The 22,425-nt window shown below is 32.9% G+C and overlaps 1 protein-coding gene across 1 annotated transcript in view; it reads right to left on the bottom strand.

Moving 5' to 3' along the window:
• The window catches only part of LOC129225927 (multidrug resistance-associated protein 1-like), a 77,010-nt gene extending 57,483 nt beyond the window's left edge, over nt 1-19,527 (bottom strand). Inside the window, exons 1-6 of the mRNA XM_054860467.1 lie at nt 19,396-19,527; nt 16,004-16,135; nt 7,425-7,486; nt 4,587-4,718; nt 4,258-4,488; nt 2,242-2,416 (exon numbers count right to left, since the gene is read on the bottom strand). Of these exons, the coding sequence (XP_054716442.1) occupies nt 2,242-2,416; nt 4,258-4,488; nt 4,587-4,718; nt 7,425-7,486; nt 16,004-16,135; nt 19,396-19,506 (843 nt within the window). The 5' untranslated portion in view covers nt 19,507-19,527. The remainder of the gene's footprint in view (nt 1-2,241; nt 2,417-4,257; nt 4,489-4,586; nt 4,719-7,424; nt 7,487-16,003; nt 16,136-19,395) is intronic.
• Between the last annotated feature and the right edge of the window lie 2,898 nt (nt 19,528-22,425).

Genomic DNA, 22,425 nt, shown 5'->3' with positions numbered 1-22,425 from the left:
ACATTTAACTCTCCCTCCCTACCCCTTTTGTTTAATTAAAAAAAGAGGAAATAGAATTTATGTTTCAGGACAATGAAACATTCTTGAAAACTATTCCAATGGAGTGAGTATAGAAATGGACTGACACACTTTAAAACTTCATTTAAAAAATCTTTTATTTGTGAATAATGTTTTGAAGTGTGCCAATCCAATTCTTTACTCACTCCATGTATGAATATAAGATCTTTGAAAGCCTAAAAGAAGTCAATAATATTCCCTTATTTGGAATATAATGAAACAGACCTCCTTGTGGTGCACCCTGGATAACCCAGAATCTGTTACCGCATCTTCCCTGATGGATTCTCCAACCTGTATTGAATGTAAATCTGGACAAGTCATGGACGCTACTCATCAGCACAAATGCAATGCACTAAATATTTTTAGTTGTGTCATCGAGAGGTATTGGAAAGCCTGTGGTCTAATAACCAAATGATCAATTGACCCCGCATTTGAGAGATAAAATATTCTATTATTTGTTAGTTTACAAATTCACATATGTTTAACATAACAAAATTCAACAGATATTTCATAAATTTATTATAAAAATAAAAATTTAGCAGCAATCTTATCAACTAGTATCCGTAACAGGTCACATGTTGGATGAAACTGAACATCACTAACATATACTTTGTGAATTGTAAGGTGTACGCAAGCAAGTGTACTGAACTCAGCAGAAAACATTTTGATACCTGAGCTAATAAGTCAAAGAATTAACATCAAATTCTAAGTAATTATATTAATCTAGTATCTGTACATTGAAGCAAAAACATTCAATGTTAGATTTTGACCAAATTTAGTTTATGATAGAAATCTTTCCACAAACAAACATGGGCGCCCATATGCGAAATGGTTTAGCAGGATATTTTCCACATGGAAACCAATTTCAGTACAGATCTGAGTTATTAAAATTTGACATTTTTAATTTCTTCATTAATGGCTGGAGAAGAAATGTTTTTACATTTCTGCAGAGAAAAAAAATATTAAAAGCAAGGCAGTTTGTATTTCTAAGGGGGGGGGGGGGGCTTGAGCCCTATTTGCCCCCTCCCCCTACATGAGCGCCCATGTAAACAAAGCAGTTAACCTTTTGGTGCAACAACCAGTTTGATGTATAGTGTAGCTCTGGTTAGTTGAGTTGTGACTTTGACTATGTTTACCTGTTTTAAGGGAGTTTAGTGAAAAATAGACGCGTTATTGGCTTGGATTTTAGTTGGAATATTTTTGAAAAACTACTAAGAAAGTTTCTCAACTCAACTTAGCACCCGTTACCCCTCCCTATTTACTGAAACAGAGATAAACATTGTCAGAGTCGGAGCTCAACTTCTCAGAGCCTCCCAATAGTGCCCTAGTGCTGTTATACTGCCGTGATAAGCACAAAAGTCGTATCTGCATTTTTTAAAAATAAAAATTGAGTTTTGGTCACTAGGTGATTCTTTGTCACATATTTCACCTAATATATTTTTTTATGGTCATTTTAATTTGTCAATGGAAAATATTTTTAAAGAACTGAAAAAATTGCATTTGAATCAGAACTTTAAATGGCAATTTATCATTTTGAACTCGGCTGCAGATTTAGCTTTTGTGCTTAGCATGGCAGTGTAGCAATCACATTTACCTACTTTTCTTTACTACCTACGTCTTATAATATTTGTTTATTCAATGATCAGAGTTTTTATTTAGATCAAAATCAATCACTTTCACTAGTGAGTGAAGTCTCATTAAAATAATTTAAATTTATATGTGCATCCCTAACAAAGCATAAGACAATAAGCTCTTGAAATATTCTAGCGGGAAAATTAAATAGAGCCAAAAAAATTAATAAACTTAACGACTTTTCTCAAAACTGATATTTTTCATATTGATTGTTCTTGCCCTAAAGTAAAGTAATTTTTTGAAATATCATGTCTTTGTGTTGACGTACAGAGAAAAAACATGCATGATGTAATTTAATGTGCATTAATGCATGATGTAAATGAAACATTTCAAATAAGTAGTTTTATAATTGTGCATTAAAAATTACTTTCACAACAAATTTCTTCATGATTTTTGGATACAAAAAAGGTTACAATCTAACTGCTACATATGAGGATAAAAAATGAATGCAACATCATTGCAAAAATGAATTCAACAAGCATTGTTTCAAATTATACATAAATATATATGCTGTTAATGGTAAGGAGAGAATTAATTTTAAAAGATTCTTACTTTTTTATACACAACAGAAATAATGCAGGAACGTATGCGCATTGCAATCACATATATGCGATACTCATACTGACTATTTAGAAAAGATTCAAGCATCGCTGCAAAAAACATACCCGCAGCATAGCTCAATCCTTTCCAAAATGGTTCATTGGTTCCAACAAATGCAATAAGCAAACTAGAAAGAAAGAAATATCAATAATAATTGACACCAAAGTAAACTATTACAACAACAAATCAATTGAGGTCATTTGTTTTTGTTGTTAAGAATTTTTTTCTGTGTTTATAACAGCCATAAATTAGTTAGAAATTGTTAATTTTTATTAATGGTCAACGAGAAACACATAGGCTTTCTTGTTTTGTATTGCCAGCATTAAAAACACACATAAAAACTTGTATTGCTCAGTTTCCAAAATTAAAAAAAGAACTTATCAAGCAAATTACATGTTATTTCAAAAGATCATTAAGTCAATGAAGGGGATTAAAATATCATTGCCCTAATTTTAAAACTAAAGTTTCAAACAAATAATGATCAACATCATCATGTGTTTTGGGCTTACAAGGAACTCTTTTTTCTCAATACAGGAACAGTTTTGAGTTTCCAGTCGTTAAGGGGCAATCCACGGTATTTTTGACATTTATGTAGAGTCCGTAAAGTGACCTTTTTTGCCATAACTTTTTAATTTACCGTTTGATTTGAAAATTATTTTAATTTGAGCTGGTGTGTTGGTAGGAAAAGATCAAAATAAAATAATATGCTAATCAAACAGTAAATTAAAAAGTTATGGCAAAAAAGGTCACGTTACGGACTCTACATAAATGTCAAAAATACCGTGGAATGCCCCTTAAGCAGAATTTTTCAACATTCCATTTTTGACTGTCGCTTAGCACAGAGGTTCTCAATCGTTGATACGAGTACTTTTTGGGGTAAATGAAAATCTGGAAGGGCTATACGATTAACTGCCAAAGGGTACATAAAAATTTATTAATAAATAAGAGCTCAGATCAAGGAAAGGAAGTAGTTCCCTAAGTGATATCTGAACTTTTGCTGAAGTTCAGCATTTGGCTTTAGAAATCGGATTAGTTTTTTAAATACACGCATATGTCGGTTTTATTTTGTCATAATTTCAGTACATTGTTAAATATTTTCAACTTTATGAGGTGTTCCAACACAGAGCAGCACATCCATTTAAATCAAACACGCCAGCTGATAAGAGCTCAAAAACAGTTGCTGATCTCTAATAATTCCGGAAGTAGGTAACTAGTGAGCGTGACGTTAGATTTCGTAACTCGTTTTTTATTCCGAGCGTCGTGTCGTCATAGTCAAAAACTTTACAAACAAGTGTAGTATAAAACAGCTAGCAGACATTGTTATGCAGTACCTTTTGTGGGTTACGATAATTTACTTTCACAAATTTAAGGGTGATTTTCAGCTGTATTTAACAATGCCAGAGCCAAATATAGATAAACTTTAAAAATATACAAAATGCGTTTTTTTTTTTTTTTTTTTTTTTTTTTTTGAAGCCCAACATCCCTACTAATTATTTTCATAGACTTATATTCATTTTATGTTTGACCTTAATAAAAACTTCACAATAAAATATTCATTAAAATAAAATTTCTTGTTTTTTACTTAAATTTTTATGAATTTGAACTTTCAGCTAATCTTTAACTAATATAATACATTTTAATTATAATGAAGCATTTTTGTTGTTTAACTAATGATGCACAAAAAAGGGGCATAAAGATTGGAAAAGTTTGAGAACCACTGGTTTTCCAGGCTCCAATATTTCAAAGTTAAAACAACTAACAATAACTACAAATTATTAAGCAATACATAATATTTGTACACATAAGTAAACTAAATTTAAATTTAAGATGCATTGTCACGCACAGTTGGAACAATTATAGCAAAAAGCAAGCAACTTATTTATTATTATATTTTTTAATGAGCATAGAAAGATTCAAAACATAATAAGAGGCAAATACACAAAGATTTAAACATTTTAAAGGACTCACTCTAGTAAAATAGGATTAACAAAAGTAATGGTACTGGCTCCAAATTTTAACAGCCCAGCAATGAACAGTTCACAACCAAAGCTTTTCAGAATAGGCTTCAATATACTCAATTTAGAAATGTCTTTTTCAATATCACTTGGAGATATTACAACCTCAACAGAGTCTGCATGCAGTTCTCCATCCTTCCTAGAATATCTCCTAGACAGCTGATTTTTGAGTTTGTGACGATGACTATAATAATAACAAAAAAAAAAAAAAGAAAAAAAAGAGTGAAATATAAAAATAGCAATGTTTCATGTTAAATACATGAAGGTAGATAAATTCCTTACTTGCTTAAAGTATTTACTAGAGGTTGCCAATATTTTTCAAACAAGGCTTGTAGGTACTCAGACTGGTTAATTTCACTCAATTCCCACATGTCTGCTGATGCTAGAGGTTTCTTATATCCTAATATAGCTAATCTAAAAAATGAACCAAAACAAAATACAGTGAAACTTTGGTAAGTCTAACTTCGATTAGCCGAAAACTTAGAAAAGCCAAAGGACATATTTTTTTCTTATCTAACTGAATGGAGAACTAATGTTATCTATTTTTGATAAGCCGAATTTTGTTGAGTTGAAATATTCGATAAGTCAAATTTTATTTCATGACTGTCGTCAAAGTTTCTTTGTTAACGTAACTCTATAAATCGAAATCTTTTTTTTCTTCTCTCCAAAAAGTATGAACAAAAAGAAAGAAATCGGTATCATTGCATTGCATCAAAAGCACATCTATGCAAAGTGGATCAAATAAATCTCTGAAGCCGATTATTAGCACATAATTTGGCAAGTTTCTTTTTCGTTTTAAATTATTCTTTACTTTATTTCCTGCCATAGAAAAGAAAAACCTACTCATGGGGGAAACCAAGGCTTTGATTAAGGACAGCTCGAAACTGGGACTTAAAAAATGATAGGGAGGGGTGCGTATATTTGGAATTGTGGAATTATTCGACTTTTAGTGAAAACGGGGGAGATAGGGTTATGAACTATTTTAGGGATTTTGTGGTATTTTACGAAACCGCTGGTCTTTCCAATACTAGCTTTTTTCTTTAGTTGTTATAGGAGGCTCATATTTGTTGTGCCGTTTCACTGATTCCTTAACCTTTAGGATGGAACTTTAAAATAGACTATGGGAACATTTAAAATTTTAAACTACCAAGAAAAAGCTGAATTTATTCGATTGTAGCGTAGCAAAGAAGAGGGACATTTCATTAAAATGTGATGTGCCTCTAAATTTTCAACAATTTTTAAAAATAAAAAAAAAACGTTCGATTGGTGGTGCTTCCTAAATTCAACATAAAGTTATAAATTTGTTTTCCAATCTATTCAAGCTCTTGAATTCATAGCATCATATTATACATTAATTATGTCAAGTTCTATTGTCACCTCAGAACAACAGTAAGACATCTAATCCTAGGAATAACTGTGTTGCTTTGAGGCGACGATATATATGTATTATCTTTGATGATACATTATTCTATTACTTTTTTGCTCGTATTATAAATTAAATGAGTGTCAGTGATTGTATCTTATTTTTTTTCCATAGTTTTGTTTTTGTATCCGATAAGACAAATTTTCAATAACTAAAATTTTTTTCGCATTCTCTGCAACTTCGACTTATTGAAGTTTCACTGTATAAGGATTTTTTTTTTTACTTATAGCAGCTGTTTCCCAGAAGTACATATAAAAAGTAAAAGAAAAAAAAATTTAGAAAATTCATAAAAAATATCAGATTGATGAACAAGTGGTAAAGAATTAGCAATGATTGCCAAACATTTTTTCAAACCTCGCTTTTAAACTTAATGGCTTTTTGCAGACAAGAATTTCAAAACAAAAATGCCCATTGCCCCCCCCCCCCAAAAAATTGCCTTCAAAACAAAAATGCCTGTCGACATGGTATTCCCCCCCCCCCCCAAATGCCATCTCCTTTTCCCACAACAGCAGAATTCCCATTGATCAAATTAAAGCTGTCATTGCTTAATCAACATACTTAAGGTTTAATCAAGATTTCAGGAAAGCTAAGCACAGCCAATGATCTCCAACCTATTTTACTCAAAGGACACTGCAAATTTTGTGATGCGAGGTAGATCAACAATTTAACATTATTTTTAAACTAGCCACAAGGGCGGCTAGATTAGCCACCTTTGGCAGCCATCTCAACACAGTTATTGCACAATTATAATTTGTTTCTCTTATACTAAATAAGCACAATTTTTGTTATTTGATGCTTTTAATTGAGCGCTTGTGAAAAGTTTTGCATAACAATGCTCTCGCATTATTTATTCATTATAGTTGTCAAACCAATACAATTTTGAATCTTTTCTTGTAAAATTTTTTTTTTTTTTTTCACTTATGCTTTTACATGTTGAAGCATGTTGTTTATTTGCATATTTCATATTATCCAATCAAAAAACTTTCATACTTTACTGAAACACGTCGAAAACTTTTAAAGAATAAATTTGATATATTTTTCACACAGGCAAGAGCTTCTTTCTTAAAAAATTTGGAAAGTTTAATTTTCATTTGTCTTTATTATTGAAAAGTATAGTTGGAAATACTTTGGAGTTGAAGCCCGAAAATAACTGATGGACATTGATATACACGGTAGCAGACTTATTTAGTTAAATGAGTGTATCATTTGAAATAGTTTAAATTTTTTTTTCAATAACTTTTCAGTAAATAAAAATTATGCATAATATTACAACTATACAAAAAATACATGCATTAAAAAAAATAAATTAATAATTGGGGAAAAAACTTCCTTTTTGGAGAATTTATTCATTCTGCCAGGAGCGAATTAACCATGTTACAATTATGAGGATCTCTGAAAGCAGTTCAAATACACATGATAAGTGACAAATGTAGTTCTATGATAGACGAAGAGGCTCCCAAAAATGCGTTCTGCCAGCCCTAAACCTGTAAATCAACCACTGCATTCCGCTATTGCCTCCAAATTATTAACCTTGCTTCAATTATTGATCTAGGGCCTCACTTTTAGTTGATCGGGTCCTGGCTCGGTTTGAAGGACATTAATTTATTGTTTTCATCAAACATTATGGATACAATTCTAAAGTAGAAAATTGTAAAAAAAAAATATTTAAAAAAAGCACATGAAAGATGAATACTTACGGATTAAACCACCAAAATGTGATCTTTGACAGGAAAGAAGCTCTTTCTTCAGGACTTTCTCTCTATAATAGCAATAATGAACAATTAGGCTAGCATTTAGTTATTGAACTTTTAAAATTCACTTTTCCATGATTGTATCGATCATCTTTCTGATCTGAGACATAATTTTAGAAATTAAAAGTTGCAAAACAATCTTCCAAGAATCACCATGGAAGTGAATTATGAATTGAAGGGTTCAGTGGATAAAGGTGTTAACTGACAAATCATTTGTTTTGAGAAAAACGCAGTCGAAGTTCAAAGGCTAGTATTTTTTATGCAATAGATAAACTGTTTCTCTTTTGGTAGCAAATGTTAGTTTTTTGTTTGAAATGTCTATTACAAAATGATCAGCTGTGAAAACCCTCAATTAATGAGTTTTTTATCACTTTTATGTAGTTAACACCTTCATCCACTAAATTTTGGATCAAACTTTTCATACCATGTCAATGGATGATGGTAATAAAATACACTAACATCTATCTGAATCACATTTTTTGAATTATAAATATAAGAAAACACCGCAATATTCTGCATTTAATAACCAAATAAAGTAAACAAACTTTTTTATAAGCTTTACTGTCAGTTACATATCATTTCTATTTATAAAAGTGCTGTAAAACCATTGATGTTCCTCTGGAACAAACTCTGCTCTTTAAGATTTTGAGCTTTTTCCTTTGTTATAGTTCTTGTTTTACCCATTTTTCTAAAAAGATGAATGCTAGTATTTAGTGGATTTGCTATTTTCTTGTTTCGTAGTAAATCTACTCTTTTAAATGGCAAAGACTGATCATAACTTTCCTTATATAGATAAGATCCATATTCTTCAACCCGAATCCATCTGATCCCATCCCTAAACCTAACATTGTCTTGTAGACAATTTTTCTTCCTGTTTGTCAAATTTAACATTGTTGCAAGCATTTCAGTATGGTGGAAATTGTTTGTCATATCAATCACTTTGTTTTTTCAAGATACACTCCGGATGATATCCCGATACGGGTCCGGTATATATATCGTTTCGTGTTTTCTAAGAACCTTCTCAATTCTGCCAAAATCCCGATCTGAATCTAGATATGTATGTCCCACTTCTGGAAATTTGTGGTCAATTGATTAGAAATAACCTTTCAATATAAGGAATTGATAGAGGCAGATCATTGCAAAGTTTTTGTTCTGGCCAGCACAAGAGTCACTCCTTACTATTAAACCGTCTTTTGTTTTCAGCTCATCATCCTTTTTTTTTTTATTGCCGTTAAAATTGAACTACAGGCTTCTGAGCTTCCTGGATGGGCAACGTCTTCAGTCCATGTACAAAATGTGGCTTTGGCTACATTTTTATAAATTACTAGCATTCCCGTACCCGGCATTGCTCGGGTAATGGAATTAGCAGGAGTTAACAGTGCTTGGTGCACCTAGTTTCGAAAATCCCCTATAATAATTACTTATTACCTATAACTTTTTCTAATTTGGGGAGGATCCCGGGGCCCCTAGACTCCTTACATATATGCCTTGTCCTTAACCGATCTTTAACTGTTATTAACTATCCTTTTAAAGTATTGATTATCTTTGCAAACACAGGCCATCCACATTTTATTGATATACCTATGTTTAAGCAAAAACTTCTTTGTATACAACATTTTTAGTTTTTTTTTTCTGGTGCTAAAATTATTAAGCTGCTTGATGAACTGACTTTGGAGCAAGCTACATAACATTGGCCGTGTGAAAAAAGTCTTCTCTTAAATCGATCCCTGCTACTTTTAATGTCTGTCCTTGTGACTTATTAATGGTTATTGCAAAGCAAACTTTAACAGGAAACTGCACTCTTCTAAATTCAAAAGGATAGTAGGCCTGTGATGATGTTCTTAAAAACTTCGTTTCTAGTTTTGAAAAAATGAAAGCAATAAGACAGAAACATTATGATTTGACTTGTGAAAAGCCTCGAAGAATCACGTGAGAAACAAAAAAAAATATCAAATTTATAGTTCGCTATCGACCAAAAGTTGAGATGAAGTATTGAATAATGATTTGAATGGAGGAAAGCCTTCGAAAATAAGGGATTTGAATTTCAATGACAGGTTTTAATTTCGCAGAAATTAATGGGTTTTAATTAATTTCTCCCGAACTAATTGAGATTTCGAAAAATCCTTTCTTAGTGGTTACTTTCGTAATCATGCGGACTTGCCTGCCAAATTTCAAGTCTGAAGCTTCAGTGGTTTTGGCTGTGCGTTGATATACAGGGTGAGTTCGATCGAATCTGCCATACGAAAGGGGGTGATAGAAGAGCCCAAGCGGAGCATAGAACCACCCATTATCGTAGCCAATCCTTATACGCAACCGAGTTTTGGTAAATTTAAGGAAAATGAGTAAAAAAACAAAATTCTGAGAAAACGACCGATTTCTGAAATTTCTGTAGGACCTACAAGGAAAATAAGTACATATTTTGAAAGAGCAGACTAAATCCTACAAAACGATACCTTTTGCATTAAGATAGTTGCATTTTACCGAGAGCTACAAGCTTTGAAACATTGGACACACTCAGAATTAAAATGGTGCCAACGTTTTTAATCGACATTTTCAAAAACAACCGTAATAGCTACAATTGGGAAAATCTACCAAAAATTGGCCCATTCCATTAGCTTTCAGATGATACAACAACAAATCATATTGGGCTTCAACTTCAGCTGAAATGCAGGCTTTTGTTTGAAACAGTGTAAAAATCTGCATTCGTTAAAAAAGAAAAACCAGCGAAGAGTCGCACTTTTCTGTTTTGAATTTTCAGTTTCATGATAGCATGTTGCTTTCTTTGTTTAAGAAAATGATATTTTTATTTAAAAATAATAGTTTTAACAATTTAAGAAAGAGAAAAAACACATGAGATAACGATTCGTAGAAATAAAAGAAGCATTACTTTCCCGTGCTTTTCACAAAGGGAAAATCAAGAACAAAAAATGTTACACCAACATCGATTAGTACATTAAATAAACCTTCAAAATTTACAATAGCTGCTGAAATTGGTCGCCGCCACACCTGATACACGCTCTTGCCCTTTTGCGAACGGAAACAACCGTTGCTCTTAGAGAAATTTCATTCCTTAGTTTCCCTACTGCTTCAGCAAGCCGGTCGCTCAATTCTTGCAAACTTGCTACTTCTGTTTTGTTAACTTTTTGTTTTAAGAATCCCCGAACATAGAAGTCCACTGGCGTCAGGTCTGGGGATCTAGGGGGGCAAGGGATGGGGACCATACGACCAATCCATTGGGGATACTGTTCAGTTAGAAATTCCCGAACGGCATTTGAAGAATGTACAGGGGCTCCATCGTGTTAGAAAATGATTTCCGCCCTCTCCTGAACAGGAATAGTATCAAGAAGGTCAGGCAAATGATGTTCAACCAACTCTAAATATGTGTTTCCTTTTAGGTTACCTCGAAACACATACGGACCAATTAATTGATCTCCTATTACACCAAGCCAAACACTTATGAGTAATCGAGTTTGGAATGATGAGTTTCGGGTTAAGGAAGGATTATATTCAGCATAATGATGCCAGTTTTGCAAATGTATGATGCAATATACAGCCCCTGCACATTCTTCAAATGCCATTCGGGAATTTCTAACTGAACAGTATCCCCAATGGATTGGTCGTACGGGCCCCATCCCTTGGCCCCCTAGATCCCCAGACCTGACGCCAGTGGACTTCTTTGTTTGGAGATTCTTAAAACAAGAAGTTTACAAAACAGAAGTAGCAAGTTTGCAAGAATTGAGTGACTGGCTTGATGAAGCAGTAGGGAAACTAAGTAATACTTCTTTTATTTCTACGAATCGTTATCTCATGTGTTTTTTCTCTAAATTAAATGTTAAAACTATTATTTTTATATAAAAATATAATTTTCTGAAACAAAGAAAGCAACATGCTATCGTGAAACAGAAAATTCAAAACAGAAAAGTGCGACTCTTTGCTGGTTTTCCTTTTTTAACGAATACAGATTTTTACACTGTTTCAAACAAAAGCCTGACTTTTAGCTGAACTTGAAGCCCAATATGATTTGTTGTTGTATCATCTGAAAGCTAATGGAATGGGCCAGTTTTTGGTAGATTTGCCCGATTGTAGCTCTTACGGTTGTTTTTGAAAATGTCGATTAAAAACGTTGGCACCATTTTAATTCTGAGTATGTCCAATGTTTCAAAGCTTGTAGCTCTCGGTAAAATGCAACTATCGTAATGCGAAAGGTATCATTTTATAGGATTCAGTCTGCTTTTTACAAATATGTACATATTTTCTTTGTAGGTCCTACAGGAATTTTAGAAATCGGTCGTTTTCTCAGAATTTTGTTTTTTTACTCTTTTTCCTTAAATTTTCCAAAACTCGGTTACGGTTAAGGATTGGACACGATAATGGGTGGTTCTATGCTCCGCTTGGGCTCTTCTATCACCCCCTTTCGTATGGCAGATTCGATCGAACTCACCCTGTATATATGTTATCTAAGGACATTGATTTTTATATATTAAGATATGTATTCCTTGATTGTAGAACTACATCTGACGCAAGTAAAAGGCTTTTGATGTTGTTAATTTTGGCAGCGGCACAGTCTGTTGTAAGTCAACGGCAATGAAAGCAGTACCATTATTACTTTTTGCATATTCCCTATCAAATTTGAATGACTCAAAAGCAGCTTTGAAATTCTCTTCAGGTTCATCATTATTCCCGGAATCACATGTGCTACATGTATCTCTTCTTGATTGTGAAAAGAACAAGTTAAATTCGCTATTAAAATAACTTCTGTATGTCCACTCTTTGACAAAAAAGGTTTCACGTTCGTGAAACCTTTTGGTTCACATCGTTCATTATATAAAGCATACATTTTTAAGATACTAAGAAGAGGGTAAAGGTATTTTCTGTGAGGATTGTTGTACCTGGAATAATGTGAACTTTCTGCTGAAAAACTTTATATGCTCCATTACATATGCTTTCACATCATTTTCCACTTTGTGTGGTCTTGAACTGTGATGGCCCCTTTTATCTGGTAGTGATGCTGACAACCCTTTTGAAATACTGTTTTTTATGATATCAAGCTCTTTTCTTCCAATACCATACAAGAGCACATAGACAGCACATAACTGTCTTGAAAATATGTATAGTTTGACAGTCGAAAATGACATAATATTTGTATGAAGCTGCCCTACTTTTCCTAGCACTTGTGCTCTGTCTTTTACTGCTATTAATTTCAGTACTATTAAAAAGTGTACAATTTTTAGCATTCACATCTACTTTATTGAATTCAGTTAGTATGGAAGCCCTGTCATCAATACTGAATTTAGAGGAACACTGTAAACGACATTTAACATGGCACAGAGTACCTGTACATACTGATTTTGCTGGTACTAATTTGCCTGCCTGGGAAACATAAGCTTCTCCTTTCTGCCTAGCCGTGCTGCTTTTTTTCGCTTCCATGCATGTGGAGTTCTTTTTCTTTTTCTGGATGTTTTTTTAGAGCAGGGCATTTCAGTCAACTCTTGAAATTGTTCAGGAGAAGGTGATATGTCTACTTTTCCATCGGTAATAAAATTTTCACATACCTCATGTTGAATATCAAAAATATCAGGACTTTCACAAACCTTTCTTCTTGCTTTCTTGGTAGGACTTATCTTGATATGTTCATCAGATGAGTCTGTCTTTTCTAATTCTTCACTATTGCTAATTCTTCATTAAGAGCTGTTTGCTGCCAACGTTCGAATCAAAAACGGTGCTAACTCTATGAAAAACGGTACCCTCAAGTGGATGAAGGTGTTAACATACGTAAACACTTTTAACCACTAGAAAATTTACGGTTTTATGTTATATAACACCTTTATCATCTAGAATCTCTGGAAATACACAGATTAGGACTTTCGATGCTAGCTTATATGAAATATAATCATTTAAAACTTTCATCCATCAACAAAACTCGTTTTTTTAAAAAATGTCAGTTAACACCTTTATCCACTGATCCCTTCAATTGTTAGTGAGGTTGCTAGCTACAGTTTGCGAAACAAGCCTTGCCTAACTTGTGGCCTAGAGGAAGCACATTTAGTTTTAACCAGAAGGCTCTTGGTTCCAAGTCCCAGCGTTACAGTCGCAAAATAAGGCGAACAGGTGGTTGTTTTGTTGCAGTTTAGTTCTCAATAAGAATTTTCCTGCTTTGTATCAGATTCAATATACAAATATAGGGCAGCTACTCATAAAAGTCCTTAGAAGAGAGTTTTCTCTCAGGTGCTCTGTATCAAAATGAACATTGTCCAGAGTAGCATAGCCTGTTGAGGTATTTGAGCCACAAAACACAAAAATGCACCTGTACATTTTCATGCAAAAAAAAAAAAAAAAAGAAATCTGGACAACGGCAGGGTCATCTAGAGCCAAATTGAGCCTTTTATCAGTTTGATCGAAGGGGTATCCTCCCTCCCTGCCCCCACTACTCCAATATCTAGCCAGGCCCTTACTTTCCTACTAAGCTGACACGGCCTCTCTGCCGTCCTGGACAAAGCAACCTTTGATTTGAAAAAAGAAAGAAAAATAAAACCATTCAGTTCTTTGATTAAATTTTTTCTGAAGTTGTAATCATTTTTAGAAAATACTTTTTACAAAAACATTCACTTGTGATAGAAAGTGTGTTTCTACTTTTAACAAACTCACTAGAGTATATTTCATCTGCATAAGGCAGAGGTACCCAATCTACTGCTTGCGGGCATTCAATTACTGAAAAATATATTATGGAACCTACCAAAATACCTGATTACACTGGCCAACGAAAAATAACTTTTTGTCTGCATCCTAGTTTTAAATAGTCAATTCCTACTAATTTTGGGTCAAGAAAAACGAATATGGTAGTGGATTTTTTTTACTAGCTCTTGTTTTCAAGCCACATAAAAGCCCACTGGAGAAAGATGCATGGCAACCACACATTGATTTAAAGGTAATGTTAAAAAGGGGAAAAAAATACTATGCAATAAATGTTATTAAATAGGTCCTGTTTTATTAAACAATGCTTATTTTTTGGAAAGCAGTGGTTGTTTTTGGCTTATTGCTGTAAACACTTCATTTTTTATTGCTTTTTGTACATCAAAGAAGGACCATCTCTTGTAACAGTTCAGCAGCATTTGGTGAGCATTAACTCAGCCTAATGACCCTGACATCTGCGTTCCATTGTAAAGATACCTTGGTGAAACCCTTCCTCATGCTCACTGCTTATAGCTCTAGTTTTTAGACAAAATACCCTAGAAGAAGTGAACAAAATAGTTTCAGAGACGCATCATTCATCAATGGTCACAGAACTTTTACAAGGATTGTTTGACCAACTGTTTTCAGTTCTTGTCTTCTCTGCTGCTTAGAAATACTTGTAATATACTCTTAATGACTTCCTGGGTGTTTTATTCTCCCCTCGCTTTTTTGTTCTTTCAAAAACAGTGACTTTCATAATTGCGCGTATTTGAAGGGCCGTTAAAAATTCTCTCCTTAACCTTAGCTTTAATACATCTTGGAAATTTTCCTCAAGGTATTGGAAAAGTGTCTTTGTTCACAGCTTTCACGAAGTTCTTCATTATTCTCAGCAGAATGAGCATGGATGGAAGCAGAAATGAGTGGATCTACCTAGAACTGCAAATTTTGGCCGATTTTATGCATTTCTCTTCCCAGAATTTAAATTTCTTGTAATCCAGTTCGGTTTTCATGTAGTGAGATTTTCTATCCCAACCTAGGGTTGAAGTTTAGAGGAGTCAGTCCCATGGGGTGCGTTTCTATCTGCCAGGAAAAAGGAGCATTAGCAAGAATTCACTATCCTATTTGGCCCTGTATCTTGAAAACTAGAGCTTATCTCAACTTTTTATGGTGATTTTCGTGTTCAGCGAGGCAAAATACTTTGGAAATAGCTATTGTTGAGCCAGATGCATTCTTGGTGTTGACTAGTGTTATCTTCATTCGATATCACGAATGATAATCGCAAATTTGAAGCCAAGCAGTCAAAAATTGTTTTCTAAATAAAAGATGGAAACTCCGTACCAACAAAATAAGCAGGTTAGTAATGTTAACAACAGTTTATGGTTTGTAACTCTTTCTTTTCCTTTGTTCTCCTAGCTATCTAGAAAAAAAAATTGAACAATATACTTAAATTTATATTTGTTCTGGCCTGCAAGATTCATCTTAGCATAAAATGCAGCTATGGGGTCAAAACAGGTTGGTCACAGCTGGCATTAGGCATAAAATAAGCATCATTTATTTTTCATAAAAAGGATTCCTTCAAACAAACCACTTTATAATAATAATAATGAAAAAAAATCAAAAGTTTTATCCAAGCTAACCACTTTATAAAACATCTAAGAGTTTTACTTCTTAAAATAATGTAAAAATGTCTAGCCCAAACAAGATTTACTGGAAACAAAAAAAAAAAAAAAAAAAAAAATGCATGTGATTTTCTTTTTCTTTCTTTTTTTTATCATTAAAGAATTTTTGTAGCAATACAAAAATTATACATTTCTATACAGAAAAAAATAGATATACAAAATGATATTAACACATACTTTAGGAATATCATCAGGATTGACTCTTCTATCTGAGAAACAATTCAAGAAAAACTGAGTAAAGGACAATGTAAAATATAGAACTATTGTTGAGTACTGAAAATTTTCATATTCTTCATCATAGGGAAAAGCCTAAAAATAAAAGAATTATTAAAAAAGTATTTACGAGCAACATATGAAAACATAATTAAGCTTTCCATAAAAGGATGCACTGCTTCGTAACCAATGTAAACCAGCCATCTATACTTGATATATACTAAACTACCAGTTTAATAAATCTTGTATTCAACATTTTCCATGCATTCCATTTTTTTAAAAACTATAATACAGGTATAAGGTATGAAAGAAGTTGAAAATTGTGGAGTGTATATTCTGTTGTGAATTATATGTGATAAAACTTTTTCTTTTTTAAGTAAGTAACTCAGTAATTTTCCAAGATCACCATTAGGAGACATGCTGATGTTTTAAATACTTATTTTTTTATGAAAATGAAGAAACATTTCATTCTAAATAACACTTCTGACTGGAAGAGTAACATTTTGTTTGAAGTAGTAAAAATTCTGAGCTCGTACTTACTGCAAATAAGTAAATATTTAGTTGAATTTAATAAAAATTATTGCAAAATTTTTACAACTTTTTATATTTTTTGAAGCATTATTTTTTATATTGTCTTGATTGTAAAACTTTAACCACAATATCCCCAAACTTTGGTATATTCCTTTGCAGCAGCAAACAATCAGGCAGCCAATTAATAGCATTTAGCTGGAAGTGTGCAACAATTTTTTAGTACATATTATTAAGTCCATTCAGCAAAAGCACAAAGCTGTTTTATAGTATAAACAACATTCAGTTCTTGACTAGCATGGCATGTCTTACATTGCATAAGACCCATTATCTGCAATGAGGTCCCAACTATGATGAACTTAAACCTATGCAAAACAAAAGTCTGAGCTTCCTCTTTTGCTCCCCCCTCCCCTAACCCAACATCTTGACTTATGGTTGGTTTGTTCAATTTTTTACGTTTTGTAGATGGCAATCAAAAATTTGGATCTGGATTTTCCATTCACAATGCTTTTGAGCTTTTGTTAAAAAAAATAACAATGAAAAATGTTAAAATAATTTTACCAGCAGGGATTTTTGAATCCCTTCCAATTTAAGGAGCAGGCTTTGAGTGATAGTAAAGCCCTGTTTTCAATTATATGTCACTCTGAATGATCTCCAATATTTTTTCAACATTTCAAAGTACACTACCAGCAAGTTATAGGGCTTCAGTGGCCCTGTGGTTTTGCCAACTGCTTTGTAAGCAGAGAGGCACAAGTTCGATCCCCCCTGTAGCTCTTGATGTTCTCCTATCCTTCATATGTATTTGTAAATCTTTCATGTGCATTGTTCTGAGAATTAAAAAAATTGGAAAAACATTGTGGATTAATAGAGGTATAAGCATTCTTTGTGGAAAAACAGAGACCTACCTCAATTTGAGTTACAAAGGAAAGAAAGCAAGTTATATACTGGAATGGGGATTAGCTATTATTGCGATGATTTGATTTATTTTTAAATTTATTCAAAAAAAACTTATTTTAAAACTTTAGATATTATTATACATTTTTTTAAACTATTAGTATCTATTTATAGTGATCACTACCTATGTCTATTCTAAAATATTTGCAATTAAACTAGAACATTCTAAAATTTATCAAAAAAAAAAAAAAACCATTTAAATGAAAATAAACAAACACAAAGATATCATAACAAGTTGCAATAGGATTGTTTGAAAAATAATATGCAGTTTTAATTTGGTACATTCATTTAGTTATTAACTATAAACAAATGATTTAGAAGTTTTTGTTTGCAAATATTAACTATGACAAAAAATAATTATAAAATCTACATTTACGAAAGTGAAAACCATAATAAAATGTTGTGTTGTTGTTATCGTGGCTTATTCCCCATGATCTAGTCGATGCTAGACCAGATCCAAGATTTTATGAATCAATAAGAAGTCGTACACTAAAAGCGAATTAGTCGTTAGATCTTCATATGTCATTCCCACCCCAAATACGCAAGAAATTGAGAAAGAGAGGCCTCAGCTGAAGCACATTTAGTGCAAGTCTGAAAGCTTTTTGCTCTGCTCGTAAAAAAAAGGTTCTCAGTATGCCCACTCTTGAGTCTACTGATCTTGATCTGGATGGTTCTATCCGCGGCAAGAGCAAGGGCCTACGGCACAGGCACATGAAGCTGAATTCAGCCTTCTGCCCTCCAGGTGCTCCAGATCTCTGATCTTCAGGAGTTGTACCCCCTTTCCCTTTAGCCATGAGTAGTAATAATAAAATTGAAGTTATGAAAATGAAAGATTTTCTTTATACAGTATACTCTTGATATCACAAAATCGAACGGATGATAAAAAATCGAGATATCCAGTTTTCAAGATAACAAGGTCATAATTATAATAAAATAATGTTCTAAAAATTAGTCACTATAGTTAAAAATAAGTGGAAACATGTAATGAAAGTTGAAAAGAAATCTTAATACAATTTTTAAAAAAATTTGAAAAAAAAAATCCAAAAATAATAGAGAAAAGAGAATAAAAAGGAGCACTCTAGAGATGTAGCAAAATGTAGCGTTTATCACGACTAAACTTATCAAAGATTTGAGTTATCAAATTGTAGAACAGTTTCAAATGAGTTTCGAGCGCCACTGAACAAAAGAAGTTGCAAAAAGAATTGCACCATTAATTGTGTCTCTAAAGGGGTTTCCCATTCATCTCCCCTTTTTACAGAGGTGAAAGTAGAGTCAAAAGGTTCAAGGAAGTGGTGTGAGAAGGGGGCAAAAAGTTTCAGGGACGTTTTTTGGGTTTCTCAGGACTTACATTTTCTGACACCCCCGGGCTCTAGAATGAAAGCGACAGTAGAAAAGCTTTTCCGCATCATTCCTAAACCCTGAGAGAAATAATGAAGGGTCTGAGAAATTTTCGGAAACATTCCTCGAGTTGTTTCAAGACAATCAACTGCGATTTTTCTGGAAAAATTATATTTGACATAACAAGATTTTGATTAAAAACTCTTCGACATAAGAATAAAAAATAATATTAGATAAATACGAAAAATCAAGGGAGAAAATATTTTTTTGTCATATCAAGATTTTTGAGATATCGAGAGTGTACTGCAGATGTAACAATAAGTTAAATGTTAATTTTGAAGAAGAAACCGCATTTAGTGTTTTTAAGTTTGCAAACAAATTAATAAAAAGAGAGAAGCGTAGAAAAATAACATTCAGAATATAAGTAATAGCTCAGTACACAATATGTAGATACTACTAGCTCATTACGTGACAAGTAAATACTACAATTACAGTTCACATCATATTATAACTTAAGTAAAATAGCAAAAACATACTGAATTGAAAGTCTTTTGCAATGCAGTATAAAATGAGGCACCAGTTCCTATACTCAAGAAAAACCAGAATAGGAAAAAAATGCCAGAAGTGATAATCCCCTTCTTTCTCATCAGTATCAAAGAAATTGCATAAGTCAGCTGAAAATAAAATAGTCATTAAAGTTTTGCAGTAATGGTAGGTATACAGTCATAATAATGCTAGTCAGAGTAATGGTAACATCAGGCTTGTCATTAAAAAAAAGGTGGGGAGGGGGGGGGCAAAGGGTTTGTAATTGATGCATTTTATTTTTAAAAAAAAACAGCAAAATCCATACAAAAATTACACAATAACATTTGTTCTAAAATATAATTTACCTGCCAAGATCGCCCAAATGATGGGCCTGGGTAACTTACACATAGGATAAGAAAGCAATGAAAAACCCCTTCGTGAACTCAATACTAAAATTAATTACTTTTTCAAAAAAAAAAAATGAAAATGAAGGAAAATAAATCATTGCTCACAAAAGTAAATATACAATAAACAAATTCTAAAAAGCTAAAATCTTTATTCAAAAAAAAAAAAAAAAAAAAGGAAATGGAAAACTGCACACTAAAAATCATTGTGATTAAAAGTAATCAGTTGCTGGTAAATATGCAGTCGACCAATTTGCTCATTAGTAACAAAAATCCTAAAAATAATGCAACTATTGGCATAAGAAGAGCAAAAATGAACAATGTTAACTAAAATTGACATAAATGCTTTTAATTGTTGAAAAAGTATTCAAAATGATAAGCTTTGTACAATTTTAAAAGAAAGTTTTCCTATGAAGTAAACTACAATGATTCAAGATACATGTGACGATAACTAGAAAATACGTACTGAAGTGATGAAAACCAAAAAAGGAGTGTAATATTCAACTGGTGGGACTTCTGTGGTTGTGTATAAAACCATTTGATAAGACATGTCCACAACTGACAGAATCATTAAAAGAACACTTATCACCTGTAAGGTAAAATATCACATTAGAATAAATAAACTATCAATAAAATTAAATGAATAGATTCATTCTAGCATTAAAGCTTACCAATTTTGTAATATTTAAAGTTGACCAAGGTAATCTTGCTTTTGAGCTTCTCATCAATTGGTAGATTTCCACAGGAAAAAATATCCAAAAAAATATAACTGGACCCCATATTAAAGCAACTTTGAGAAAGCAGGAAGTGAAAATTGGAGTTGAAGTGTTCCAAGTAAGGTTTCGGTCCTAGAATTTAAAAATGAATTAAGCAAAAACATTACACATTAAATGATAAAAATATTTAAGAAAGCTAACTCTTTTATGAAATATAGGTAATATATATTAGGGTTTCTGTGGCTCATAAATAGAAGCTTCTCTTTGAATGCTGCAGTTGTGGATTCAATTCCCACTGGAGTCCTGGGTGCTATTTCATCATTGTGCTCCAATTCTTTCTTGTGTTGTCTTATTATGTGAATAAAGTAGTCCAGGGGTAGGTACCCACCAAGTGGGAGTCATGGCGCAGACTGCAGCATTGAAATTTTTAGAGGGGATGTTTTGAGAGGTACTTTTTCAATTTTTTGGGGGGGGGGGGGAGGGGCCTTGTTTTTGGTGGGTTTTTGCAAAATTTAGGGGTGTGTGCCCTTGCTCTTAGGGGGTGGGTGAGCACCCCTGAAGAAGTCTTATCTCACAAAGCAACAGCACTTCATACCTTTACAGTGATTATTAGCTATGACACAACAACAACATAGACAACATTAATTGCAAAAGTAATGCATATGTATAAACAAGCAGTGCTTGAAGTACAGTAAAACCCTTCTAATGGGGACACTAACGGGACAAATTTTTTTATCCGCAATAGAGGGTTTGTCCGTAGGAAAGGGGTTTATAATTTATGATGTTATTCTCTTTGGAATAGGGGTATTAAAAATTTTATGCATAAGAAGGGTTTCCACATTTGAGGGGTGCCCGTTAGGAGGAGTTTACTGTAATTGGGGGTCTGCTAATCTGGGGCTACTGACACTGATTCACAACAAAATCTTGTACTCTGTGAAAGGGACCAGGGGTGTGCAGGGGGGGGGGGGATACCTGTTGGCATGAGCCCAAGCCTGAAGGGGGCCCAATATTTTTAAAACTAGGTGTGAAATATAGGAATAAACAATATGGAGAGGGGGCCGGAAAAGTCATTCGTGATGGGCCCAGGGTTGGCTTTCTGCCGGCAGAAACTAGTTTTTGCCATGCCAGTGGCAGAAACTGGTTTTAACCGGTTAAAACCGGCAAAAAGTGGCAAAAACTTAAAATTGTCTTAAAAAACTGAAGTAATTACTAAATGATATTTGTTTAGGTAAACTAAAAAATTAAACTTCATTTCATTATTGTAAAAAATAAAATGTTATGCTAGTGCCCTTGATTTTATTCAGAAAGGGAACTTTTCAATTGCTGATGCTCGTAATATTTGGATTAATCTAACAAAGGACGAAAATCATATGGGTGCTTAGGATAGAGGAGTGACATACAGAGTTAAACTAGCATTACTGTTAGTAATTTGCTGGCAAATAAGCTTCATCTAAATTGCTTGTAATTGAAATTATCATGTGCTTCAAGAAGAAAGTGTCAAATTTTACTTGCCAATATTAATCTAGATTTTTTTCCTAATATCACAGCTTTGCAAAACAAATTGGCCCCACTTCTTGAAACTAATTTTTCTACTTGAATTTTTACCACTACCCTAGTTACTACATGATGAACCAGTTAAAAAAAATATACAATTTGAAAGGTTCATGAATATTGCTTGTTCCTTGATGCATTGCCTGCTAGCTTTTCTGTTGCAAGAATATTCTAAAGTTTCTTTTATTCGTGCATATTAAATTAAGAAACTATTTAGATTTTTGGAACCACCTTTTCCCAAGAAGTAACTGTCGGGTCCAAACAATGTAACATTTGATTCTGAATTGTCATAATATTGTGAATTAAACTGTGCTTTGGTTAACAATTAATTACTTTTTCCATGCATTTTCTACTGTCTGTCAATAGTTTT

This window comes from Uloborus diversus, chromosome 7 (assembly GCF_026930045.1).
Source record: "Uloborus diversus isolate 005 chromosome 7, Udiv.v.3.1, whole genome shotgun sequence".
NCBI classification, from domain to species: Eukaryota; Metazoa; Arthropoda; class Arachnida; order Araneae; family Uloboridae; genus Uloborus; species Uloborus diversus.
Note: the sequence above shows the minus strand (reverse complement) of the source record. Positions and strands in the feature narration are given on the sequence as shown.